The sequence below is a fragment of the Hemitrygon akajei genome, chromosome 16 (genome assembly GCF_048418815.1).
Source record: "Hemitrygon akajei chromosome 16, sHemAka1.3, whole genome shotgun sequence".
Classification (NCBI taxonomy): Eukaryota; Metazoa; Chordata; class Chondrichthyes; order Myliobatiformes; family Dasyatidae; genus Hemitrygon; species Hemitrygon akajei.
The window spans coordinates 29,460,163-29,477,566 of record NC_133139.1 but is presented as its reverse complement, the minus strand read 5'-3'; the positions used below and the strand labels follow the sequence as shown (position 1 = coordinate 29,477,566).

At 44.5% G+C, this 17,404-nt stretch overlaps 1 protein-coding gene across 1 annotated transcript in view; it reads left to right on the top strand.

Annotated features, from left to right (window-relative positions):
• The window catches only part of LOC140739911 (protein ENL-like), a 112,253-nt gene that overhangs the window by 88,276 nt on the left and 6,573 nt on the right, over positions 1-17,404 (top strand). Inside the window, exons 7-9 of the mRNA XM_073068578.1 lie at positions 2,421-2,508; positions 4,131-4,239; positions 11,730-11,832. Of these exons, the coding sequence (XP_072924679.1) occupies positions 2,421-2,508; positions 4,131-4,239; positions 11,730-11,832 (300 nt within the window). The remainder of the gene's footprint in view (positions 1-2,420; positions 2,509-4,130; positions 4,240-11,729; positions 11,833-17,404) is intronic.

Genomic DNA, 17,404 nt, shown 5'->3' with positions numbered 1-17,404 from the left:
ACTTGCGTCTCTGATAAACCGGAATCTTTGACATTAGGACAGCTTTTCCTAAGCATTATATTAGCCAAGTAGTTATGACAGTTCACTCAGTGACTACCCATTGCTGTTTAACATTGCACCTCATTCTTTCCGACTGACCGTTAAGCACCAGATCACTCGCCCTTCAAAAGACCTGGGATCACCTACCTATGACTTGGGTGTTTCCTCTTCGATCCATTGCATTTGGATCTTGGATCTCCTCCTTTAGAGCCTCAGATGCCGGGAATGATGGAAGGTGTGAGTTTGGGTCCAAGTTTCTGTGAAGGGAGGGGTGAAAAAGTACAGGGAGAGGGAGAGAGAAAGGTTAGGGTAAATGACATGAAATGGGAAGGAAGGGTGTGAGGAAATAGGGAAGTTCACCAATCCAGAAACCAGTGGTCCATGTGGACGAAAACGGAATCCAAGAGCCAGTCCTCATCAGCAAAGGTTTGGCATGTCAGCTAAAACTTTGACAAACTTCACTAGATGCGTGGTGGAGAGTACACGGACAGGTTGCTTGGTATGGAAGCACCAATGTCCTTGAACGGAAAAGCCTATGGAATTCAGTAGTGTATACGGCCCAGTCCATCACAGGTAAAGCCCTCCCCACCACTGAGCATATCTACACAGACGTACAGTCACAGGAAAGCAGTGTCCGTCGCGACGGTCTCCCACCATCCAGGACATGCTCTCTTCTCGCTGCTGTCATCAGGAAGGAGGTACAACCTCAGGGTTGTACACGGTGACAAATATGTACTTTGAGAATAAATTTACTTTGAACTTTGTTCTTTTATGACTTTGCGTACAACATCATTGCTTCCAAACTGTGCAGAAGTTCGACCATGGCTTAAATGGCAAAAGGGGGGAGAATCAAAGAGTAGGAGAGTTGACAGGAGGTGGTAAAAGGTGACTTGGACGAAGAGGGCAGCAGAGGGCTGGGAGTGAGCATTCAGAGGGAGGACGAATGAAGGCAGAGAGAGAAGAGACGATAAACTGAAAGAGAGCAAATAGCGTGGGAGTGTGGCACAGAGCAAAGTCAGAGAAATTATGGCAAGTCAAATGAAGCCTTGGCTATTGATCACCGTGCGCACACACACACAGTAATGGAGGAACTCAGCAAGTCAGGCAGCACCTATGGAGGGGAATAAACAGTTAATGTTTTCGGCCAAGACCCTTCATCAGGACTTGTGATCACAGGAACCAACTGAATTCAGTCAATAATTTGCCTCGCGTTTATTTTTCTTTTCATTTTTAAAATCGGAAAATTCCTTAAGGCCAACAGAACCAAATTTCCATGTTAGAGTTGTAGTTCCTCCTTAATGTGCAACTGCATTGTAACTTGGATTCCTCACTTAATGAATGGAAGCTTTAGTACATCTTGCATTTCCTGTTAGCGGGAAATTAACTGTGGAATATGATTTTCATTTAGTTCAACATTCACTTCAATGAACAGCTGGAAGAACATAAAAGTTCATGACATAGCTGATGTTCATCGAAATGTTTACCTCTAGGCAAACAGCTTGCACTTTCCCTGACAAACCCCACCATCTTCTGGTTGCAAGTTTGAGCTGGTGATTCAGTAACAATTAATTATTGATTGATGCGGAGCATAATGGATGTAAAAGTTGGATCTTTCTGAGACGGACTTTAAATTGCCATGTGATGAACGTCTTATTTAATTTGACATTGTTACAAGTAATTTTTTTTCACTTGTTGGATAACCTGAAAGCAGTCATGAAAAATGGTGGTTCAGAGAAGGTGGTCAGCCTGTATGGGCCCAACATGCATGATCTTTGGGCGTGCAGTCTTCTGAATCCCACAAGGGAAACTGTGGACCTCTGCACAGTGAATCAACCAAACTTAGCTCTACCTGCCCCTTCCCACTTCCCTTGCGTCCTCCCTCTTCCCACTTCCCTTGCGTCCTCCCTCTTCCCACTTCCCTTGCGTCCTCCCTCTTCCCACTTCCCTCGCGTCCTCCCTCTTCCCACTTCCCTCGCGTCCTCCCTCTTCCCACTTCCCTCGAGTCCTCCCTCTTCCCGCTTCCCTCGAGTCCTCCCTCTTCCCGCTTCCCTCGCGTCCTCCCTCTTCCCACTTCCCTCGAGTCCTCCCTCTTCCCGCTTCCCTCGCTTCTTATCCCCACCCCCCACCCTTCTCCATCCCTGCCTCGATCTTACTGGTCCCTCTCTCTGCCAGTTTCCTTGCCGCTTGCTATGGTATGTTCGCTGACTCCAGCCTACACGAGGCCTGTAAATCGATGTATGTTTTGTATTCAGTTTATCTCTCATCGAAGTAAAACTTTCTGGAATTTAAACCGATCCAGCGAATTTGAAGATGAGCATAGTTGTTAACTGTCGATATTTTCTGACTGACGTGCACTTTTCCCTCTCTCTCTCTCTTTGTAGTCTGTGCGCACTAGCCAGTCGAACACGACATCAAGTTCAGACTCGAGTTCTGAATCCGATTATGCACCTACCCAAAACCACAGGCAAGGTATGGGCTGTCCTCTGCATTGCTGTTTGTAGTTCTTACTGATGTGTTATTCCAGAGTTCAGAACCTGGCTTTAGCTGAGGGAAAAACACAACTCCGTGTCGGATAAATGACTACATATTTGTATTAACTACCTCCTTCTCTACCTAGTAACCGAGCCTTTCAACAACCATATCAAAATTAATATTATGATGATCCTTTCCATTTCTGGTGTGCTGTCATTGTTTTTCTAGAACTTTATGGGAACCTGCCTGAGTTTGACTAATAATGATCTGCAAGTGTCTTTATCCAACTTGGGTCAAGGCTTGGCGCTAACTTGTGCCCACTCTCGGGGGCATTTCAGTGCAATTGGTATAGTTCATTGTCTCGGTAAAATTCATAAACTGGATGGATCATTTACAGGCTGAGGAGCTGTAGTTGAATTCAGCGTTGTGTTAATGGTGCTGTTATGGTGAGCTGAAGGGCCTGTTTCTGTGTTCCGAGCTTCTGTGAACCATTTGTTAGTTTGGCCGTAGTTTAAGTATTGTGTCCAACTTTGGAAAGATGTGAAGGCTTTAGGGAGGGTGCAGAAGGGGTCTATTGGAATGATTCTGGAGATAAATGATTTTGGTCACGTTGGCATACAGAACTGTGCTAAAAAGTCTTAGGCATTTGTATACAGCCAGCGTGCCTAAGAGTTTGGCACAGTACTGTAGTAATTTTATGTATTGCACTGTACTGCTGCCACAAAAAAAAGACTTCTGTGAGTGATGATGGACCTGATTCTGATATGGTCTGAGAGCGGGAAGGGGGCGGGGCAGGGGAACCATGGTTGGGAAAGGGGAAGAGAGAGTGGAGGGCGTGGGCAGAACAAGAGAGACATTCTGTAATGATCAATAAACCAGTTGTCTGCAATTTCGAAATAGAGCTTATCTCGAGGTTAGGAGGACATCTGACAGGGCGTATTAAAATCACAAAGGACTTGGACCCAGTGAAAGGGGAGAAATTGTTAAAATTGGCAGAAATGTCAGAAAGCAGTGGAAATAAAAGGAAGGTGGTTAGCAAAAATAGTACGAGGGAAAACTTAGACAGGGAATGGTTAAGATTAGGTGGTAGTGGAACGTGTTCAATTGTAGCATTCAAAAGACAGTGTCACTTTATGTACATGCAGTCAGTCGATGGATAAAAGCTAATCTTGTGTATAAACAGCCACGCTCAACAGATATTTGTACAGAGTGCTTAATCGGATTGGTTTTGTATTTTGATTTATTGTGTTTTTTTTAATGCTGCGTCAGACCCGGAGTAACAATTATTTAATTTGCCTTTGCACTCGTGTACTGAAGACTGACGATAAACAATCTTGAATCTTGAAAACACTTGCAGGGCTGTGGTGAGAAGGGCAGGGGAGCGGAACTAGCGAGATAGGTCTTGTGTGGAGCTAACACAGACTTGATGGATGGAATGTCCTCTTTCCATGTGAGGTTTGGAAAGTTCTGTGTGAAGAGAAACTTCCATTTGTGTAGTATCTCTCATGAGGTTAACCATTTTAGTGGACGGCTGTCAGATGGAGTCGGCAGAGAGTCTGGTGTTGTCTGTTGACCGACGATCTGTCTGATCCCACTTGGACTGACCTTGTTTTCCCCAGGGCCTCTGCGATCCATGGTGGAGGAAATCCAGTCCGAAGGCTCCGACGACGACAGCAGCTCCGAAGAGGAAAGGCCTGTGAAAAACATGGCAGTCAGCAGAGATCACAGGTCAGTGAGCTGAGACTGGGGCAAAGAGAATCCAGTTCTGCTTCCACCATTGTTGGGAAGCTGTGAATAATGGACCTGAAGTAGAGATTTTGACCACCATTGTATACCTTGACCAGGTCTAAGTACCGATGATGCCTTTAAAGAAGGCTTCCATGTATATTGTAAGGACAGCTTCAGGAATAGGTTTATTACTGCCTTAGTTTTAATGAAATATTAATAAATATCTATGACAGACAATTTACCTCCATGTTTGTTAAGCCTGCTTCAATATCTTATTGCTTTAAACCAGGGGTTCCCAATCTTTTTAATGCCATGGAGCCCCACCTTTAACCGAGGGGGCTGTGGAGCCCCTGCTTTAAACTATTATAGTTATGAATTATTTGTTTCCACCCTGCAGGTGATTTATATTGGAACTTAAGACATAATGGCATAGATGGTGTTGTCAAAGCCAAGTTCTGTCCTTGTCTTATTGTTGTTATGAATAAGTAACTGAGTCCCAGAATAACTGGCTGCTCTTGCGCTACACACTAGGAGCAAGTTCCAGCTGGCTGATCTGCCGTTTTCAAGACAATGGCACATTTAGTACTCAGGTTAATGCTTAAGGAAGCTAGAAATCAACAGAAAATCTTATCTCTTTCCAGAGATGTATCCCAGCTGTTTCATTAAGTAAGGTGATTAACAGTTATTTTTGTAGCTGTTTAACAAGTCTGTCAAACATCGCGGTTGCTATAGTGCAGACAATGATTTCCAATTCAGTTTGTTTGCTTTACTCGTTATGAAAATCTACAAATTTAACTGCAATGTCCTTGAATGTAAAGTAGACACTCAGTATCGGGTACAGTGTGTATGTTCGTGGTCTCCTGCTGCTGTAGCCCATTCACTTCACGGTCAATGTGCACTCTTCTGCACACGGGTGATGTAACACACGGTTATCTGAGTTATTGTTGCCTACTTATCAGCTTAAACCGGTCTGGCCGTTCTCCTCTGACGAGGCGTTTTCACGCAGAGAGCTGCCACTCACTGGATGTTATTTTGCACCAGTCTCTGTGAACTCCGGAGGCTGTTGTGCATGAAAATCCCAAGAAATCAGCCGTTTCTGAGATTCTGAAACCACCTCATCTGGCGCCAGAAATAGTTCCACGATCAGAATCACAAACAAGAGAAAATGTGCAGATGCTGGAAATCCGAGCAACACACACAAAATGCTGGAGGAACTCAGCAGGCCGGGCAGCATTTAAGGGAGACAGTACAGTCGACGTTTCAAGCCGAGACCCTTCGGCAGGACTGGAGATAAAATGCTGAGGAGTGATTTGGAATGTATGGGGAGGGGAGAGAGAACCAGCGGGTGAATGGTGAAATCTGGACGCGGAGGCTGGTGGGGTGGTAGGTGAGGACAAGAGGAATCCTATCCCTGGTAGGGTGGCGGGAGGATGGGTAAGAGTAGACATGTCACAGTGGGGGAGCAGTGAGAGAGAGTTTCACTGACCTTCCGTCGAAGGGAAGATTTAAACTACTTCAGGGTAGGCATCCCTGGAAGAGACTTCGCAGAGATGTCTCTCTTCTCCCATCCTCCCGCCACCCTACCAGGGATAGGATTCTTCTTGTCCTCACCTACCACCCCACCAGCCTCCGCGTCCAGCACATAATGCTCTGGAATGTCCCCCACCTCCAATGGGATCCCACCACCAAGCACATCTTTCCCTCTCCCCCCCACTTTCTGCTTTCCGCTCCCTACGTGACTCCCTTGTCCATTTGTCCCTCCCCACTGATCTCCCTCCTGGCAATTATCCTTGCAAGCAGAATAAGTGGTACACCTGCTCCTGCACCTCCTCCCTCACTACCATCCAGGGCCCTAAACAGTCCTTCCAGGTGAGGCGACACTTCACCTGTGAGTCTGTTGTGTTCGGTGCTCCCGGTGTGGCCTCCTGCATATCAGTGAGACCTGATGTAGATTAGGAGACCACTTCACTGAGCATCTACGCTCCGTCCGCCAGAACAAGCGGGATCTCCCAGTGGCCACCCATTTTAATTCCACTTCCCATTCCCATTCCGATACGTCCATCCATGGCCTCCTCCACTGTCGTGACGAGGCCATACTTATATTGGAGAAACAACACTTTGTGTTCCATTTGGGTAGTCTCCAACCTGATGGCGTAAACATCGATTTCTCAAACTTCCAGTAATGCCTCCCCAACACCCCCCGCCCCTCCCCACTTCCCATCCCCTTTTCCCCTCTCAGCACATCTCCTTGCTCGCCTGTTGCCTCCCTCTGGTGTTCCTTCCTGCTTTTTCGTTCTTCTGTTCCTTTCACCAATCAACTTCCCAGCTCTTTACTTCATCCCTTCCCCTCCAGGTTTCACCTGTCACCTAGCAAACACGAGGAAATCTGCAGATGCTGGGAATTCAAGCAACTCACACAAAATGCTGGTGGAACACAGCAGGCCAGGCAGCATCTATAGGGAGAAGCGCTGTCAACGTTTCGGGCCGAGACCTATAGATGCTGCCTGGCCTGCTGTGTTGCACTAGCATTTCGTGTGTGTTGCTCACCTGTCACCTGGTGTTTCTCTCTCCCTTCCCCCCCCCCCCCCTTTTAAATCTATTCCTTAGCACTTTTTCTCCAGTCCTGCCAAAGGGTCTCGGCTTGAGACGTCGACTGTACTTTTTTCCATAGATGCTGCCTGGCCTGCTGAGTTCCTCCAGCATTTTGTGTGTGTGTGTAGCCATGATCGAAATAATTCCGATCACATTTCTTCCCCATTCTGATGTCTGAACAGTAATTGAGCCTCTTGACCAATGCCTGCATGCTTTTATGCATTGAATTGCTGCCGCGTGATTGGCTGATTAGATATTTGCATCAACGAGCAGATGTACCGCTGCGCCTTAATAAACTGACACTGAGTGTAGATCAAAAGAGGTAGAGGCTTTTCATATGATTCATTTTATAACAGGAGCTCTCTCCTTCCTTTACCAGCTGCTTCTGAGGGACCTATTTGTCATAATGTGCGAGATATGGACTTTACTGGCAAGGCCATGCTTTACCGGCAACCCGAGCAGTCCTTGGGAAGATCGTGGTGAAGTGTCTATCTGCTATAGTCCTTGTGAGGGGGTGGGGGAGGAAATCCCGCTCTGTTCCAGGGTGTTGATCAAGTGACAGTGAAGGGAGAGTCAGGGCGACGTGCGACTTGCAGGGGAAACTCTGTGGCTGCAGCCCTCTTCCGTCGAGGTGGTAGGATTCGGCCTGTGCTTTGCGGACGAGGGCTTCCTGGACGGGCGTCTGCTTCGTTGCAGTTTGGCGGCAGCCGGGGCGAATCCTGGAGCGTAGGTCTGTAGAACCACAGCTGGGGCATCACCTGGTTGCAGAGCTCTTGGCCCGTCCTTGGTGTCGTGCGCAGCAAATTGGCTCTGCTCCCGCGATGGTGGGGACCTCAGGGCAGTTACCTATGACCCAGCGTTGTAGGCTTCTGTATCCACGGCTTGCTTAGTGGCTGTTCTTCTGAGAATGCTGGAGTACGTTCTCCATGCTGGGAGTGAGAGGTTTCCATGTTTGTATCTGAGCTCACCCCCATGAGCTGATGGCTCTGGGCCAGTACGCGCTGGAGTTTAGAAGAACGGGAGAGGATTGTTAAGTTTTGAAACTTTAAAACATTAGGCTAATTTAAAGGAAGACAAGGGAATTCAAAATGTGAGTCTAACTTCATCTTTTACCTTAAGCAAGGCGTACATGTATCATGTGGTAGCGTGATGTATGAAATTCATATATGTATACATATAACCATCATGAACTATTTAAATGAATAATTATTAATCAAACAATATATTTAAAATATATATATATAAATATATACAAAATTACTCAAACATTACTGAAATACTAAATACACAAGAGGGATCTCATTGAAAACTATCGAATATTGAAAGGCCTGATAGAGTGGATGTGGAGAGGATGTTTCCTATAGTGGCAGAGTCTTGGACCAGAGGGCACAGTCTCAGAATCAAAGGACGCAGCTTTGGAACGGAGATGAGGAGGAATTTCTTTAGCCGGGGGAGTGGTGAATCTGTGGAATTCGTTGCCACAGACAGCTCTGGAGTCCAAGTCATTGGGTATATTTAAAGCAGAGGTTGACACGTACGTGATTATGGGGAGACGGCAGGAAAATGTGTTTGAGGGGGATGATTGAATGGTGGAGCAGAGTTGATAGCTTAACATTTTACGGTCTTACAGTATTGAGTCTGAATTAATTGTAGAAGGCACACGGAGCTGGTCTGTCTCATCTCTATGAAGTGGCGCCTCTAGTTCTGGTGGGTCTGTCCTACAAATCGAATGGGACATACCAAGGAGTGATGGTGGAAGAGTCTGAGACAGACGATGGAGCGTAAGGTGTTCCTGAGAGGGCAGCTGTATTAGGGTGTTGTTTGTTGGGAATGCTCTCGCAATTTAGGCTCAAGTAAAACAATGGTCTGGGCAGTTCACGAGGCTGGATGTGCCCATGTCTAGACTGATCTGGTGATCAGAGTGGTATTGGGTGGTCCAACTGGTTCTGTGAAGCAACACAAGAAGCACTGGAGGAACTCAGCGGGTCAGGCAGCATCAACGGAGGGAAACGGGCAGTCGAGATTTCGAGTTGAGACCCTTCATCTGGACCCTGACCCTGACCTTCCGAGTTCCTCCAATACGTTTTGTGTGGCTCCAGGTTCCAGTGTCTGCATCTCCTGTCTCCGTCTGGTTGAATTGCGTTCCACCGTAACTACGTTGCTACAGCTCATGTCACAGAGTTCAGATTGGCAAAAGGCAGTTTTATAATCACCATTTCCTCCGGGTGCTCCGGTTTCCTCCCACAGTCCAAAGACATACCGGTTGGTTGGTTAATTGGTGATTGTAAGCCGCCCTGTGATTAGGCTAGGATTAAGTTGCGGGGTCGCTTGGCGGTGCAGTTCGAAGGGCTATTCTGCACGATATTTTATTAATAGTAATAATAACTGATACAATCCTTTGTTTCAGATTAGCTTAAATTGCCCAGCTATCTTGCTAAGATTAAATTTATGATTACTGTGTATTACTGGTCCAGTAACACAGTCACTGCCCGTCGGCAGCCTGGTAACAGCATCCTTTCCCTCCGCTGACTCCCACTTTTCAAACAGCTCTTGTTGATTCGCCCCAGATCTATTTACAGTCTTTCCTCTTTCCTGTTGACCTCGCTGGAAACGGTAGCCATGGGTATGGTTTAGGCAGCTCTATTTGTGCCAAAGTCCTCAGTGTTTATGGTGCAAGGAATTGCAGGTTTCTGTTTTCTCTTTGCGTGACGTGTGCTTCCTGATTCCCCTCCAGAAAAGCCACACTTTGGTGTTAGAATGCGTCCTTCACCCCCACAGAGGATCCATTCCGTGCTATTGAAAGTTTTTGGAAATTCTCTAAACATTTTTAAGTTTCGAAACTTCACAGAACTCAACCTCTTTGTGTTGCAGTGACCCCAGTGTTACAGTCCTGTTTCCACGTCTGTCTGTCTCATTTCTTTCTAGGGAGCAGTAGACTGTGGGTTGTTTGACCAACCAAGTAAATGCCGAATTCTTTCAAAATCCAGTGTCGATTGTGGATATAGTTCCACATAAATCATTAATGCTAATAATGAAAGCTGGGAATTCAAGTTCCGCTTTGCAATCCTGGTAAAATTCCGGTTGATTAACTCGGGTAGCCTAGCATTGGAAGGATGAAGGCACGCAACACGGAAGTTGGGAATGTTAGAGCTGGAGATCCGGAGCAGTGCACGCAACGTGCTGGAGGAAGTTAGCAGGTCAGGCGGCATCTGTGGAGGTGAATAAAGAGTCGACGTTTCCAGCCGAGACCCTTCGTCGGGGCTGGGAGGGACGGTGAAGAAGTCAGCGTGTTGGGGGAGGGGAAGGACTACAAGCTGAAGCGTGAAAGGTGGAGCCCGGTGAGGGGGGAGATGGCTGGGTGGGGGAAAGGGGGTGGTGAAGTGAGAAGCTGGGAAAGGGGATAGGTAGAAAAGGTAAAGGGCTGAAGGGGGAGGAATGTGATTTGAGGGGGCCATGGAAGAAAGGGAAAGAGAGGGAGGTGATAGACAGATGAGAAAAGAGGGGAGCCAGAACAGAGAAGGCAAGAAGGGGAGGGAAAAATAAATGACTGGTTTTTGGAGTATCACTAAGACTACTTTAGTTACTGGTCTACAGGTGTCAAAGAGGTGGTGGCAGTGTTAATTTCTGAAATGGCTGAAGGTAAGCTGGTGTAACAGGAAGGGGTTCTAGTCTAAGCTGTGACTCTTAAGGCCATGTTTTTTTGGGGAGCATCCAGATGGATCTGGGTCATCTTGGTCAAGTTTACTGTCCAGTGTTCCAAATGAAGCATTGCAAGTGTAGTGAATGACATCATGTGTGACTTTGCTGCCGAATTCGCGTCAGAAGGCAAGGGCAACTTGCCCCAAGAGAACCTGCTATACGTTCCAATTACTGCAATGTCTTTGTCTGGGGGGAGAAAAAGATTTTCAATTGCCCAAAACTGAACAAAATTACCTTAGAATTGAAATTCTGGGCAGTAGGCCAGTTACTTTTCGAATCTCACAGATGAGTAGGATGGTCTTGGTTTTGACTTTCTGTAATTCATAGCGCTCGTTCCATTTAAGTGAGTCAGTTTCTGGCAGTGAAGCTGTCTTTTGGACCTTCACTACATTGCTCGAACTTGCTGTTTTGACACAGTGCTCGAACCCACCGTCTTCTGAGCCAGGGTGAGTTTATTGATCCGCAGAAGAAAAGGCCATTGGTGTGAACAAAAATACTGAGGTGTGAAAAGTTTGCTGTGTGAACAGTCCACAGGCTGTGTCTACAACAGCCCGCACGTCGTAAAAGTGAATCACAGGCATTGCCTGGTTATATCGTTACTGTTCACAAGTTGTTTAGTACAGGCAAATGATTTGCCAATCTGTTCAATAGTAACTATCAGAAGTGCACAGCTTGGCTGCTCACTCATTAAGAAGACGCTTTAATCTTTGTAGAATATGAGGAGGCACAGAGCAGTACTGTGGTGGTGAGCGTAACGCTTTACAGTGCCAGCTGTAAGATTGGGGGTCCATTTCCCCCTCATTGCCTGTAAGGAGTTTGTACGTTCTCCCATGACTGGGTGTATTTCCTCTGGGTTCTCCAGCTTCCAACCACATTTCCAAGGCGTACAGTTTAGGGTTAAGTCAGTTGTGGGCACGCCACGTTAGAACCAGAAGCATAGCAACACTCGCGGCATGTCTTCAGCACGTTCTCAACGCAGAAGATGCTCTTCACCGTACGTTTCACTGTTTTGATGTAACGCGGGGCAGGTAAAGCTAATGTTCTCCTTTAGAGCTTGCTTTCTTCATTCTTCAAATAATGCTGATACATTTCTTCTTTCAAGAGTGTAAGTGGAGTTTATGCGTAGAGCTCTGGGTGATAGTGGCAGGCGCCGGGGCATTGTTCTGTGCGTGTGACTGCATTGTGTTTCTTGTTTCCAGGTTGAGTTTGAGTGATGACAGTGGCAGTGAAAGCAGTGAGAATTCCAATGTCAACACCCTGGACCAGCCTTCAATTCAAAAGCACATAGCTGCCAGCAACAAGGTACGTATTGGGGTGGCCCGTATCTGTGCACTGGTTTAAACTTCAGCCTTCTAACTATGGCCAGGGTATCAAATTTTGAAGTGGAATGTTGAAATCTTTAATATTAACTGTTAGCCCTTATGCCAGTAAGCTCCTGCAAAGGGTATGTGTAGCTTTTAAAGCTCAACAGAGATCAGAGACACAAACTTTCACTAGTTCTAACTGAATTGGTCATGCATAAATAGGATTTAATTGACTGAATTTGCCTCTATAACAGGGGTGGCCAAACCGCGGCTTGCGAACCACATGCGGCTCTTTGGCATTCAGTGTGCAGCTCGTGGAAATATTTTGGTTGATCTCCTTTTCACCACGTGCTGCCATTGCGTAGAAATGAATGGGAAAGCATTTTGGCGATAAATAGAACCGCGGGAAATCCCTTGAGACTTAATTCCATCGCTCAGTAGTTGGTGAGAATGGCTACGTGGCACTGAAGACAGGTGCAAGTTTCAAAATACACGACGGAGATCTACGTCGTTGGGCGCTGAAGGCAAAAGTAGTGCAGACGTAGATCTACGTTGTTTGGCGCTCAGAGTGTTAGTGAGTCTGGGCCCGACCTCACTCACGTCATGTACATTAACGCAGTGTAACACAGGACGCTGAATTGTGCAGACCTAGTTGGTACACTGCGGATACAGGTTTTGTTTACAAGTGTCTGTGAAAATTTTGTGAAGGAAGATGTCGTCATCAAATTGTAAGAAACGAAAATATGAGGATGAAAGCAGACATTTTAAGCCACAGTGGGAGGAAGATTTTGCATTTACCGTTAAAGGAGCTAAACCTTTGTGTCTTATCTGCAATGTGTCACTCAGTCATTACAAAGCCAGTAATTTGAAACGCCACTATGAAACAAATCACAAAAACTTTTCGGCTGATTACCCACGTAAATCCGAATTACGGAAAAACAAATTAACTGTTAAAATCATCTCTAAATAGCCAGCAGACACTGTTGACAATGTTCAGTAAGGAAGCTGATACAACGACTGAAGCTAGTTTCGTTATGTCATGGAATATTGCTTGTGCTAAACGCCCACATTCTGATGGCGAATTTGTTAAGAAGAATATAGCTGAAGTTGTTGCAGTGTTAGATCCAGATAACACTTCAGCGACTAATAGCACAAACACCAGTTTCACGCCACACTACAGAGAGGCGTATCTCTCGGATCAGTGCTGATGTTGCAGGCAAAATGATGTAAGGAATTCCCTTGCATTCAGCTTAGCTGTTGATGAATCTACAGACATGCAAGACAACCCACAACTGGTGGTATTTATTCGTTATGTTCAATATAATTAAAACAATCATAAGTCAGGATTTTGAAAACATTTGGTATATATGTACATTATGATTACTGAAAACTAATACAAATTGACAGTTTAAAAAACTACATGCATGAATAAATATTACTGTGTACATGTATTTCTGAACATTTTAATAAAATTTTTGTAACAAAATGTGTATGTAACAGTAAAAACGTGTGTGTAAATTTTGTTCATGTCTTGTGGCTCTCAAACATCTGAAGTTAATTGTATGTGGCTCTTGCATTAAGTAAGTTTGGCCACCCCTGTTCTATAATCTATGACATACACTCAGCTTCACTCTCCCCATTACTGAGCTGTTCCCAGAACCTGTGGACTCACTTTCGAGGGCTCTTTATCTCGTGTTCTTGATAATTATTGCTTATTTATTTACTATTTTTCATTTGTATTTCCACAGTTTGTTGTCCTTTACACACTAGTTGTTCATCTGTCCTGTTGGATGTGGTCTTTCCTTGATTCTATTGTGTTTCTTGGATTGACTGTGTATGCCTGCAAGAAAATGAATCTCAGGATAGTATATGGTGATGTATTTGTACTTTGATAATGAACTTACTCTGAACTTCGTGCTGAAACAAGAGAAAATCTGCATTTGTGGATTCCTAATTCTACCACTAGATGGCGTTTCATGTCCGAAATGCTGCGGATTCCAAATGAAGGCAATAGTGTTGTGAATGTGCTTGGCCCGACCTTACACAAGAAATAATTCAACATTACACACTTGAAAACTTTGTGTGTTAAGGCTTCCTGTGGTCCAATAGAAGTGAATGGATGTGAAAACTGGCGTTGGTTTCAGTAACGTTGGCTGTCCTAGAAATAGAACAATACAGCACAGTACAGGCCAATCACCCCACACTGGCTCGAATATCAATGTAACCCTTCCCTCCTCTATAAGCCCTCCATTTTTCTATCATAAATATACCCATCCACGAGTTTCTTAAATGGCCCTAATCTATTTGCCTCTAATACCTCCCCTGCCAGGGCACGGGTGCGCATCCAGCACTTTGTGTGTGAAGAATTTACCTCTGACATACCCCCCTCCCCCCGTACTTTACTCCAATCACTTTAAAACTACCGGGTGTATGTCAATTGGTATTAGTCTCTGGCTTTCCACTCAATCTATGCCTCTTATCTAGTACGCAGGTAAGATCCTCTCTTTAGTATTCCCTTGTATGAAACCCGAGTGAACTTTGGCTTCATAAGTAACTTGAAGGACAATAGAGTATGAAAGTAAGGATCTCATTTTGGATATCACACTTGGTGGAAGGGCTACAAAAGATATTTTCTCAATTAGTTTCAAAGGGTGAGGAACTGCAGTTAAATGAGAATGGGATTGCTTTCTGTAGGGGAATTCAAGTTTATGATGTCATTAATGCACATACATAAGCTGTAAATACTATGAGAACTAGCCTTGTTGGCAGCAGCACAATACATTACATGTTGAGGATGGACAGTACATCAGTTAACGTATATTGTTCATAACTTACAGGTGTATAAAATAAACGGCAGAACAGCTGTAACAGCACTAGTGCCGGATTGAGAGAGAAAAAAGAAACGGCTAAAGTAGTGTTAAGGCTTTTCAGGAGGATACTGTGGTGCTAGAAAGTTTGTGAACCCTGTAGAATTTTCTCTGTTTCTGCAGAAATGTGACCTAAAATGTGATCAGATCTTCACACAAGTCCTAAAATTAGATAAAGAGGACCCAGTTAAATAAATAACTCAAAAACATTATACTTGTTCTTTTATTTATTGAGAAAAATGATCCAATATTACATGTATTTGTTGGAAAAATTATGTGAACCTTTGTTTTCAGTAACGGGTGTGACTCCCTTGTACAGCAATAACTTCAACCAAATGTTTCTGGTGACTGTTGATCAGTCCTGCACATCGGCTTGCAGGAATTTTAGGCCATTCCTTCTTACAAAACTGCTTCAATTCTGGGATGTTGGTGGGCTTCCTTGCATGAACTGCTTGCTTCAGGTCCTTCCACAGCATTTCTATAGGATTAAGGACAGGACTTTGACTCGGCCATTCCAAAACATGAATTTTCTTCTTTTTAAAATAATCTGTTGTTGATTCACTCTTGACTTTCGGATCATTGTCTTCTTGCATTATCTAGCCTCTATTAAGCTTCAGGTGATGGACTGCTACGCGGTGATATCCTCCTGTAAAATGTCTTGGTACAATTTTGAACTCATTGTTCACTCAACAATTACAAGCTGTCCAGGCCAAGAGGCAACAAAGCAGCCCCAAGCCACGATGCTCCTTCCACCATGCTTCCCAGTTGGGATGAGGTTTTGATGTTGGTGTGTAGTGTCATTTTTCCTCCAAACATAGCAAAGTACATTTCTGCCAAAAAGTTTAACTTTTGTTTCATTTGTCCACAGAACATTGCCCCAGAAGTGTTGTAGAACATCAAGTTTTTTTTGCAAACTTGAGACGTGCCGCAGTTTTTATTTTTAGAGAGCAGTCGTTTCCTCCCTGGTGTCCTTCCACGAACACCATTCTTGTTCAGTGTTTTTCTTATAGTGGGGACATGAACAAAGACTTTAGCAAGTCTTAAAGATTTCTGCAGGTCATTTGCTGTTACCCTTGGGTCCTTTATTACCTCCTTCAGCATTACACGTTATGCTCTTGGTGTGACCTTTGCAGGATGCCCCTCCTAGAGAGAGTAGCATCGGTACTGAGTCCCCTTCATTTGTAAACAATTTCTCTTACTGTGGACTGATGAACACTCAGGTCTTTAGAAATACGTCCAGCTTCATGCATCTCTACGATGCTTCTTCTGAGGTCCTCTGAAAGTTATTTTGATCAAGTCATGGTGCACACATGGTGTGTTTTTTTTATAGTGCAGGGCACCTCTACAACCCACACCTCCAATCTCATCTCATTGATTGGAGCACCTAGCTTTTGTAGAAGGTTTACCTACTTTTCCCAACAAATACATGTAATATTGGATCATTTTTCTCAATAAATAAATGAACAGGTATAATTTTTTTTTCTTTAATTGGGTTCTCTTTATCTAGTTTTAGGACGTGTGAAGATCTGATCACATTTTAGGTAACATGTATCCAGAAATAGACAAAATTCTGCAGGATTCACAAGCTTCCTAGCACCACTGTAGGTCGGGAAGGAATTGATGTAAGTTTTCAAAGTCCGTGAGTTGTCTTGATAGAATAAATGAGGAGAAGCTTTTCAGAGGCATGATGGTTAAACCAATGAAAGGTGGTTTGCAAAATAATTGGAGGGTGCAAGGGGAAGCTTCGCTTAACAAGCAAATGTTTTTGATCTGGAGTGTGGGTAATGAAAAGATATTTGATAATAGCTTTTATAAGAAAATTGCACAGTGGCTCAAAAGGGGGAATTATATTCAGTGATACAGGGAGAGGGTTAAGGGACAAGTTCTTCATAAGAACTGCCAGAGATTATGGGCAGAATATCCTATGCAGTGATGTTCTGTGATTCTATGGTAGAGTTATCTAAAAATACTTTAAAGAATTTAAGATGTATTGAAGAGAATTAGATATTTGTAACTTGCATTTTAGCTTCGTCCTCTCACCTTATTCGGCAAGGAGAATATACTTGCTGTACCTTACCCTGAGCAATGCCATCGTTCTGTTTATCATGCACACTGTGTTGGAACCTTTCCCGTAAATGTTCCAGGTGGAATTTTCAGTGACCACGCTGCTCATGCACAGCCAGTGAGCATGGAAACTGCCCTCTTGTAACCTACAAAGAGAATTTCAAAGTTCAAAGTAAGTTCATTATCAAAGTGCGTGTAAGCTGCCATATGCAACCCTGAGATTCATATTCTTGCGGGCATACTCAATAAATCTACGACGGAGTGATAACCATGATAGAATCAATGAAGGACCACACCAGCATGGGTGTTCAACCAGTGTGCAAAAGACAACAAACTGCCAATACAAAAAGAAATATTAACAATAAATATTGAGAACTGAGATGAAAAGTCCTTGAAAGTGAGTCAAGTTCTGGGAACATTTCAAAGCTGGGGCAAGTGAAGCTATCCACTTTGGTTCAAGACCCTGATGGTTGAGGGGTAATAACTGTTCCTGAACCTGGTGGTGTGAGCCCTGAGGCTCCTGTACCACCTTCCTGATGGCAGCAGCAAGAAGAGAGCGTGTCCAGAGTGGTGGGGACCCTAATGATGGGTGCTGCTTCCCTGAGACAACGTTTGAAGCTAACATCACCACTGAGCTGT